At 44.3% G+C, this 10,169-nt stretch overlaps 1 protein-coding gene across 3 annotated transcripts in view; it reads right to left on the reverse strand.

Moving 5' to 3' along the window:
• Window positions 1–1,350: 1,350 nt before the first annotated feature.
• Window positions 1,351–10,169, reverse strand: part of LOC118428256 (alpha-N-acetylneuraminide alpha-2,8-sialyltransferase-like) — a 14,955-nt gene continuing 6,136 nt past the window's right edge. The window contains exons 1-8 of one of the 3 annotated variants that reach the window (XM_035838265.1): window positions 8,751–8,950; window positions 5,190–5,327; window positions 4,388–4,828; window positions 3,775–3,919; window positions 3,249–3,454; window positions 2,901–2,995; window positions 2,173–2,307; window positions 1,351–1,757 (exon numbers count right to left, since the gene is read on the reverse strand). In XM_035838265.1, the coding sequence (XP_035694158.1) occupies window positions 1,501–1,757; window positions 2,173–2,307; window positions 2,901–2,995; window positions 3,249–3,454; window positions 3,775–3,919; window positions 4,388–4,828; window positions 5,190–5,327; window positions 8,751–8,914 (1,581 nt within the window). In that variant the 5' untranslated portion in view covers window positions 8,915–8,950 and the 3' untranslated portion in view covers window positions 1,351–1,500. Of the gene's footprint in view, window positions 1,758–2,172; window positions 2,308–2,900; window positions 2,996–3,248; window positions 3,455–3,774; window positions 3,920–4,387; window positions 4,829–5,189; window positions 5,328–8,750; window positions 8,951–9,395; window positions 9,607–10,169 lie in introns of those variants that run through there. The other 2 variants (XM_035838268.1, XM_035838267.1) reach the window with 2 other exon arrangements.

Genomic DNA, 10,169 nt, shown 5'->3' on the forward strand with positions numbered 1-10,169 from the left:
TTCCAATCTTCACATTATCACACTTAACCATTAACATGTATATCGTATAGCCACACTCTTGTTGACAGATGAACCGTCTATTGAATTAAATAGCCCATGTATGATATTTCTTCCCGTATCGACACACATACAACAAATAAACATATTTACGTAATCTAATAGAATGACTTCAAACCGATTCGGACACAACTATTTGACGTATTGAATAGTTCCACTGCCTCAATATAACCGTTACTCTGATTAACATGTAATTACAACTATCACAGAGATCTTTCTTCAGATGATTGACTTAAGATACTAATGAGTATCAAAATAATTTACTTTAACAAGTCAATCAATGAGAAGATTGTGGAGAGGAATTATTTCCAAACCTGAAAGCAGCATTGAGTTATGATTAAGGGTTCGCCATCTGTTTGTCAGCACGTTACAAAAAGACAGCTTGCCGACATGTCGGACGTAACAGATACCATACTGGTCACTGAATCTGGCAGACAGACCGAATAGTTTCCACGCACATATAGGCCATGATTGCTTGAATGGAATTACATCATCATTGTCGACCTACCAGCTTCCAGATTTTAACCACCCATCATGGCGGACATCATTTACATCACAGTCACGTGATTGTAACCACCGCAACCCCGTGGGACGCCATGTTGAAACATTATACCTACATGCCCATAAACCTAATATCAAATTTGTACCACTAACCCTACGTACCTTTCACTGGTCGTTTTACCCATCATTGTTTTTACAAAGAGCTTCGTACAATCTGTCAAGTATCAAAATGTACAGCTTTACATATCATACATAAGTTTTGCTTCTCATACACACTGAACATACGTTGCCTGAGTTTATCGACGCCATGTTCACTTACTAGTAACTAGATATCCGTGCAATTACAACGTGTCTCATCTTGTAGTTCATGTTTTGATAGTACAAATTGTCTGCACGCTTGTGAAAGATGGCGTTGTGATGACACATCAACAAGTTCTCTTTGGGCAACATCAGCACAGCCCCGCCCCTGCTGTTGCGATTACTATCGCTGACAAATAGTCAATGTTTATGTAAGTATTCCCGTGTTCTTTCCACTTGCCGAAGGACCCGTCAACAACACTGCTGGGACTAATCGAAGCGTTGTCTTGCTTCCTGTATTGCTTGACTTTGATTTTTCACATCGCGAGGTCTCCATCAGTTGCTCGATGCTGCCAGCTCTGGTAGAACCTGCTCAAGTTCGCATACCCCGTGTCGTTAGAAAACGTCTGTTTATGGCACCAGTAGATGAAGATCCTACAGCCTTGTGGGCTGGTAATGTCGTACTGAGGTCAACGGGGTCAGCGCCGGATGGTAGCTGCTCCAGAGCCTTGCACTTCACCCCTGCCTCCTGTAACCTCACATCTCAGTACCCCTGACTGTGAACAGTCAACCACCCAAATAACATGTCATTTTACACATCTATCCTGGTGTTCATTCCACCGAGTTGGTCCTCTCTAAACTCGTTCACAGTTTTCTATGTTTTCTGACCGGTTTCTTGTCCTGACACTTCCCCAGCTGCATCTTGATCACGCCCTTCTGGTGCAGCTCTCTAACCTTCATGAACTCCACCGCCATGTCGTGAGTCTCCGGGGCCACGAAGATGGGCGCGTAGTAGTAGTGGTAGCGCACCTTGCCGCCGGAGTCGTCGAACGGGAACGGCCAGAAGCCGTACACGTTCACCTGTTCACACAGCATCAGCGCCACCGTGATGACGTAAAAGCCTGTTCAAACAAGAAACACAGAAATTTTTGATGTCAGACCTGGTAAAAAACGAGATGAATGTGTCAATTACAACAAAGTACGAATTTTCCTCCAAATATGAACATGGAGTACCTGTACAGTAGTTAAACGTATGAAAAGCCGACGGCAAAACATGGTTATGATGGTATATCGGTAGCAAAGAAGTGACAGTGACATCTATCTATTAATCGTTGCAGTTGGACCATGTGTACTGAATTCGGGCGGCAGTTATTTTTGTACAATTTTTAATTGTAAATTGCAAATATCAATGTACAGCAACAATTGTTTATTGTATATACAACTCATGTACTTTCAGTCCTATGGATGCACCTGAAAAGATAGAGCAGCGGTCCGCGCAATAATATCCCTAATGGGAGTAACTTAAGATAGCTGTACCTGAGGTAATTTTCCTGGGCAGTCCCCGCTGTGCCCAGTACTTCTGCACGGCGATGAAGTGAGCGGGGTCCTCGTACGCCACTCTCAGGTCCGTGCGCCTCTTCTCCAGCTCTGCCTGCATCACAGCCGTGGAGTCTGGAAGGGGGGGGGGGGGGTAGACAGTTTAGTAATACGAATCAGGAAGCAACCATCTACTATCCTTTAACTTTAAAACACCAAAGAAAGATATATTCATCCTGCCTCACGCGAAAACATAGAATGAACTTTACAAACAAAACAACAAGAGGGAGATGTCAAGGGAGGTTAAAATGTAGAGAGCTAATAGTGCTCTAGCAAAACAACTGGGAAGAAGCCAAGTACTACCTTAACAAACACGAAAGCAAACATCTATTTATCGGGCTTTATGCGCAAACATATGCATAACGGACTTTACAAACGGAAAACCCCAACCAGTGCTTAAGGCCTGCAACCGTTCGCCTTATTTCTTAGTCATTTAGCTCTATGACAAGTCCCAACCATCCGACCAAAAAACCGATCGACAACCAACCAACCAACCAACCAACCAACCAACCAACCAACCAACCAACCAACCAACCAACCAACCAACCAACCAACCAACCAACCAACCAACCAACCAACCAACCAACCAACCAACCAACCAACCAACCAACCAACCAACCAACCAACCAACCAACCAACCAACCAACCAATCTGGTTGTAAGATTCACCTTTGGGTTTCTTGATGATGACCATGCCCTCGTACTGCAGGGTTTGGTTGTACCACCGGTCCTTCAGCTCCTGTGATTTCTCGATCTTCCCGTATCTGCCACAAGAAGGAAGCGCAAGTTTGTATGTCATAGGGTAGAATAGTGAACGTGTAGAAAGTTGTGAGTTGAGCCAATTTTTGAACGAGTAGTTGCAAACGTGGAATGTCTGTTGAACATTAAAAAACAATAGATATAAACAATGCCTTCTGCATTATTTGTCAGAATATTATTAGATATAGTCTTCACTGTACATGAATTGATGTACAGAGTAAAATGGAAAGAGAGGTTTCTAATTTCGCAAATACTTACTTTCTAAGCATTGACATTGGCACTGTGGTGAAGTTGGACTTGGTCCCCACGTGGGAGAGATGTCTTTTATCGTTCAGGGGCGGCATGTTACACCTGAACACGTAGTCCGCGCCATCTATGTGGTCGGCGCAGTTACTCTCTCTCAGGACTCCGCTGTTTCCCACTACTGAACACGTCTTGTAAAGCTTCTCTGGGAACGGCGATTTCTGAAGATGGGGGGTGGGGGATCAGTACATAGAATCAGTACAGTGTATCCTCTTTGTACATGCCAAGTTGCCAACTTCGTCATTAAATCGTACATACTGGAGTGGATGCCACATCTAACATCAAAGATGAGCTATAAGCCAAGACACAATAACAACGTCCTGTGGCATAAAATACAGATGCACTACCTCACTTCACCTCGTTTTCATTGTAAGTGTATTTGCCTATCATCAGTGAGTACCACAGTGCATTTTGTTTTTGTCGATTTCACGTATCTTGAACGATTATAAGAAGAAAAAAAACTTTTGAGGACTCCTCTCACCTTTCGTAATAAGTTGTGAATCTTCTCCGTCAACGTGTAGAATTGAGTGAGGTTGAAGGCGCTGGGAACGCGCTGGCCAACCGCGTAGTTCTCCTGGGTCATGAGCGCCATCTTGCGGCTGGAGCAGCACTGCTCCAGTTCAGACCTAGACGTGGAAAGAAAGTGAAAGATTCGGCTTCAGTTTTCCATTCAGCCAGGCGTACATATATATCAAGTGTAACACCTCGGTTTTATACAGTATGCGTAGGTGCAACAGAAACTTACAATATCTCATTGAAATGGTCAATAACCTACTAATCTAGTTAATGATAACCATACGTCATCTCACAGCCATGATCAATATCCTACTAACATAGATAATGGCAGCAATACGCCATCTCATGAAAATCAATAACCAACTAACCTAGTTAATGATAGAAATAGTCATTTCACCGAGTTATCAACAACCAACTAACTTTTAAGCTAGTTTAGGATAGAGACTGCAATAACCAAAAATCTACAAACCTAGTTAATGATAGAATAATCATCTCACCAAGTTATTAACAACCTACTAACCTAGTTTTTGATAGCGACATGGCATATCACTGCAATAATCAATAAATAACCTGCTAACCTGGTTAATGATAATGATGTGTCATCTCTATTCCATGGATGGTGGAAGGCCTCCATGATGGCGGTGAGGTTAACGTCCTGGTGAATCTTGACCACCGGATGTTTGCCCGAAATCTGTCTGGACGAACCATCCTTACTGCGCACATAGTAGAAAAACTCCTCTTCCACTGCAGTCGTATTCTCAGTAGTTCTATTATCACTCTGTAACAGCCCTTTCTCCACGGCGGAATCGTTCCCTACAGCTTGTAGAGTTTTGTTAAGATCTACCCTAGGTTTAGCGTTGTCTATGAGAGTCTGGAGGCTGATGCCGAACTGGTCCTGGAGCAGCTGTTGTTGGGAGTGGTTCCCCTGTACTGCCCCCTTCAGTAGGGTCAGCAGGTCCTGCTGGCATGCCGGGCCCGGGCAGCCAGGGTCCTGGGGGACTCCTCTGGTCCGCACGAAACTGGAGGAAATATCAACACAAGAGGCAATGAGATGAGCACAGACTGACTCTAAACTCTTCCAATGATTTCTGAGATCTTGAAATTATTTCTAAGCTCTTCCAGTGATTTCAAAGTTCTTCAAGCGCCCTCACAATGATCCTCTAATAATCTCAATGATTTGGGTTGCTCAGCGATTGTCCCATAGTGTCTGTTTTGTGAAAATGGGCTGTTGGGTGATTGTCTATCATTGGGTAGCTCGTCGTCAAATCTAATCAAAATCAAATTTCTACTGGAAGACCCAGACAGACGTGCCAGATGGGGACGAGACCCAAATCAAACAACAACCAAACAAATAAAAACAAACAAACAAAACAAACGTACCCCCTGCCCGCCTGCCAGAGCGTGATGGCGATGCCGGGGATCTCCAGCAGACTGAAGCCCAGGAAGTAGATGGAGATGAGGAGCAGGAACACGGAACCGCCTGTGGTCCGCTTCAGCCGCAACAGCCACCGGTACATACTGGGGATGAAGTAGAATACATGAATGAATGAATGAATCTATAAAAGAATGAATGAATGAATGACTAGGAAGTAGATGGAGATGAGCAGGAGGAACACGGACCCGCCTGTGGTCCTCTTCAGCCGCAACAGCCACCGGTACATACTGGGAGGGAGAGTAGAAGGAATGCATGAATGGATCTATAAAAGAACAAATGACTACGAAGAACGAATCAATGGCGATGAAGTAGATGAAGCTTCGAAGATAAGCAGAAAAATTTGGATCCATCTCTGCAACAGCGAACAGTACATGCTGTAGACGGAAAGTAGACGGAATGGATGAATGAATCTGTGAAGGACGAATAAAGGCCTACAAAGTATACGCAGTACTTCAAGACCACCTAATAGACTACCAGCGTCTTTCAGAAATACAATACGAAGCAGTGTGGTTGAAAATGGGCCGCTATAACTGGCTAATTTTCTTGCACATTAACCATATCGTTTGGCCAATTTCTATAATTATTTCAGCCCAGTGAAGGCTCTATGTGTAAAGACCAGCCCAGTCCGTGCGCATATCTGCCCGAGGCGGTGATATTAAATGGCTCAGCGGAAAGCTCAGTGGTGTCATCCGGCCATTCCATGCGCTAGATTAGTGACACTAGCAAGACTGCGGGTTCTACATTCATACTGAACTTACGATACTGAAGTCGTTAAATAAGCTCAGTCTGATGCCTTTTTTCTACTGCTTATATATATTCACAGCTCGGACAGACGGAATGCGTCTGTTACACAGCAAGAAAACCGATCGGCCGACGAGTCTACGAGCTGTAGATGACATTTTCTCGATCATCGACCAAAGTTCGCAGGCCCCGGAGCCATGACCAGTGTGATGGGGGTAAAATTGTACGTTGAAACAAGTCCTTGGTTAAAACACGCTCGGATTTCTGCTTCGCGAGCCTTTGGTATTCTAACAGCATGGCCGTAGACTGTGTGCGATGGTTAACAGACCTGTCTAAAGTTTATTGTCAAAACAGAGACAGGCTATGATACCATAACAAACGTTTACAGATCATAAATGCTGTTGACTGGGTTAAGTTTCACTTCAAAACCGTTAGTGGCTTCATTCTCCTCCTCAGAAACGAACACTAGACAAGGCGTCTTGTCTGGGGACGTCCCAACAGTTTAACTAGTTAACCACAAACTTTGCCCTTTCACCAAGTGAACTGTGACTGTTACTGTACCGATTAATGCCAAACTCACCTTTCCAGTAGAATAGACCTGGCAGACAACATGTACAATACCCAAATGGGTGGGAACTGACTCTATAACAATGGGTCATGGGCGGGGTGGGTGAAGAGAGATTTGCTCGTATTTACATGGGCAGAATTCATTTTTTGTGCACATGAATCCGGCGATCTGTTCTAAATGTGTACGTTTAATCCTAGTCACGTGCTTGGAACCATGTTGACTGATGTTACATAAGACACAGTCGTCCCACGATTTTTGTTATCGCAGGATTTTACGAGAGGCTGAGCTAGAACCGACCGTAGACAAGTTTCTACGACTGCCCCCTCACAAAGCAACATAATTTTCAACGACCACGACTCTTACTGGCTCAAGAATGTCATCGATTTGTTTCCGTAAACCTATATCGTAAACAAGAAGGTGACAAGACCCCCAGGCATTGACATGTAACTCAGTTTTAAAGACTCATGTTGCGTCTTTGATGTTCATATATCACAATGTTAATAGCCTTATATTATGCGCTTACAACATTCACCGCAAATGATTGCATACCCTACAGCGATGTATCAGCCGGATCAAAGGATTTCTTAAGATCTTTGAACCGCGGGCTTAAACCTGTGACCTTTGACAGAAAATGGATTACCTACAGGTACATTACCCCGTGTCTCCGTTCAATTCAGGATAGACTGTGGACTGGTCACTGGAAATATTACTTTCTTACTGTGGTGTCTATGGAAAGATATGTTACAAGGAAATGAAGGAATGTTTCCATCATAGTCTGAATACGCACAACAAACTTAGCCATTATTCTGCCACCTTCAGACCTCTAACACGTACCTGTGGGTATCATGCAGTTATGTTGCTTGTAAAGTGAAAAACTGTTACTCTCCAAGCAGGGGTTGAGTCGCGTAGATGTAGTAGTACAAATACAGAGCTGCTTCTCTAAGAGGAGCGGTTCTGTATTTTTTTCGACTACTACTATATCTACGCGACTCAACCTCTGCTTGGAGAGGAAAAAACTGTTACATGGATTCGGTCAAGACTTTGAGGAAGCACTTTGAGGAAATGTCGACCCCAAAAAGGCACCACTGACTTTAGAGATAATTGTGTGAGGAAGACATGATTGTTTGTCTTGATAAGAGCTCAAACAAAAGCAGATTGACCACTCAGATACTCAAACTCACACCACTGTTGCCTTCGGGACAAACAGACCCCACAACAATGGACGGAATTCTGACTCAGACCAGGAATTGGGGGCCTTTATAACATCTTAATGTAATGGATAAATTTCTATTTTTGATGCGCCTAGATAAACCATGTATATCACACACTATATGTTCCTATATCTACACCTGTACAAAGAAGCGAGAAGATGTCGACCATCCTGTTAGCCTAGTACCTTTAATTAGTTAAATTGTATCTTGTTGTCCCTGCATATGTCTGTTATGTCTGTTATCAGTGACCTGTACCTAGTCCGTCGAGGCATGAATGTACAATAAAGGTCTTTCAATCAATCAATATAATACCAGAACGGTGGTTGTCGGATTATTAACTCTTGCTTAGCATGACAACAAACAACAACGAAACTAGCATGTTATTGACTCACACCTGTAGATCGCCGCATGAGATATGACCCACACACTTAGTCAATCGCACGACACGACAAAATGATATGCCCAGTGCGAGTCGTTTGTTTATCATCGAAGCTAGCTATCCGACAGGTAAATAACGAACCAGATACTAGACCTGAGATCTGACATAGATCTGAGTAGATGGTGAAGGGTCAGGGCTCGTAATTGGTGTAGCAACAACAACAGAAACGACAATAAAATTACTTATAAGTTATACACGTACATTCACACTTGTCGAATGTCCTCTACTACGATCAAGTACAGACCCTACACACCATGTCGACCAGCATTTTCCTTGCGACTCGACAAACGGCCTAATCTAGTACTACTGTATATGGGCTGCATTTTCAAGCCAACAGACACGGAAATAAGCAACAGAAGTTTGAAAACAACGCTAAGACCAAACCTGTGTTCTAACCGGACTTTCAACAAGCAATAGTTCTCCACTTAGTAAAATACAGTCCGAGAGTCAGACACAAACGACAATTTACTGTCCAAAACCTGTCCAAGCATACAGCTGATATCGAAGGCCATGTCTAACGATCGTTTGTAAACAGAGACGTCCTTACTTGGTGGGTTTACAGGGACGACAGCGTGTCCCCAGCGCTCTGTAGACGCTGACACCAGGAGCCGGCTGAGGCACCTCTTCCTTGGGGACAGGCAAAGACAACTCGGGGTGGGCCAACATTAACATGGCACCAGACGTTTGGTGGGGCTTCAGAAAGTCCGCCATGGCGTTGTCTGCACTCCCCAAACGTGGACTCGGTCGTCTCGCAACGTTTAAACAGACTCGGGTGGCGCCTGGATACCACCCGAGGCTACGTCCCGTCCGCTTCAGTCGTTTCCGTTTACCCACTGCTTCGGGTTCATGGGTTAGTTCATTCGGAACTACCAGATCGGGAGCGAGACTTTGCCTCTCACAGGGGTTATTTCTGGTTACATTGGGCATCTTCATGACTACAAGCTCCACGTTTACAACATGTACTTTTTATAAGTCATGTCTGAGGAGACTGGCAGCGAGGCTTCTCAGAAATCGCTCTGTTGTCCGAGCTTCGACCGGACCAGTTCGGGGTGAATAGGTGGACAGTTGACCGCCGGAGGTGGTAGAAATTACCCTACTTCGAAAATACGTTTGTCCATCATTTATGACAACCCCGGGCTGTCAGCTATGGCGAAAGATAAAGATTTACTGCGTTTTAAAACTTTCCTCTCACCTTTTCAGCTGGTCACCAGCAGACGAGCTGGTCAGTCAGTGGGACCTGGTGTCTTGAGGCATCGTACAATTCGTAAAATCCAGTTACCATGTCTTCTCTTTTAAATTTACGACCAGCACACTTACAACACTGATCATAAACTAACGTGCCAGTCCACATGTCAGCAAAACCTGACCCATCGCCCTGCTGAACGTTGCGTCACATACTGGGATACACCTAGTCAGATGACGTAGTAGTCACGTGACCCGGCTGCCACGAGGAGAAAGCATGCCCGTCCGTCCAGTTGGAGTCGTCCCACCTCGGAACTCGAGAGGACCTCCGGGCCAAACTTTGGGGGATAATTAAGAAGGCGAGAACGGACAGGGTAAAGATTTTACCGAAAGACAAATTCTCACCACAACAGGAAAAACAGAGATGGCAAACGTCACCACCTTACCCTTGTGATTGTTCCAGTCTCACACACACTACAAAAATATCACCAATGAACTATGTAAGGTGCCGCTACATTGTAAGTATATTAGGAATCGCAGAGAAACACATACACATACACAGACACACACACACATTCACAGACATACATACACACACACATAGGCAAACAAACACACACTTACGCACACACACCGCATACACATATACATACACACACTACACACACATTAAGACACACACACATTCACAGACACACACACACACACACGTAGGCAAACTTAGCACAGACACACACGCATACACATATCATACACCAGTAATATGCTATCAACGACGGCGACC

This window comes from Branchiostoma floridae, chromosome 12 (genome assembly GCF_000003815.2).
Source record: "Branchiostoma floridae strain S238N-H82 chromosome 12, Bfl_VNyyK, whole genome shotgun sequence".
NCBI lineage: Eukaryota > Metazoa > Chordata > Leptocardii > Amphioxiformes > Branchiostomatidae > Branchiostoma > Branchiostoma floridae.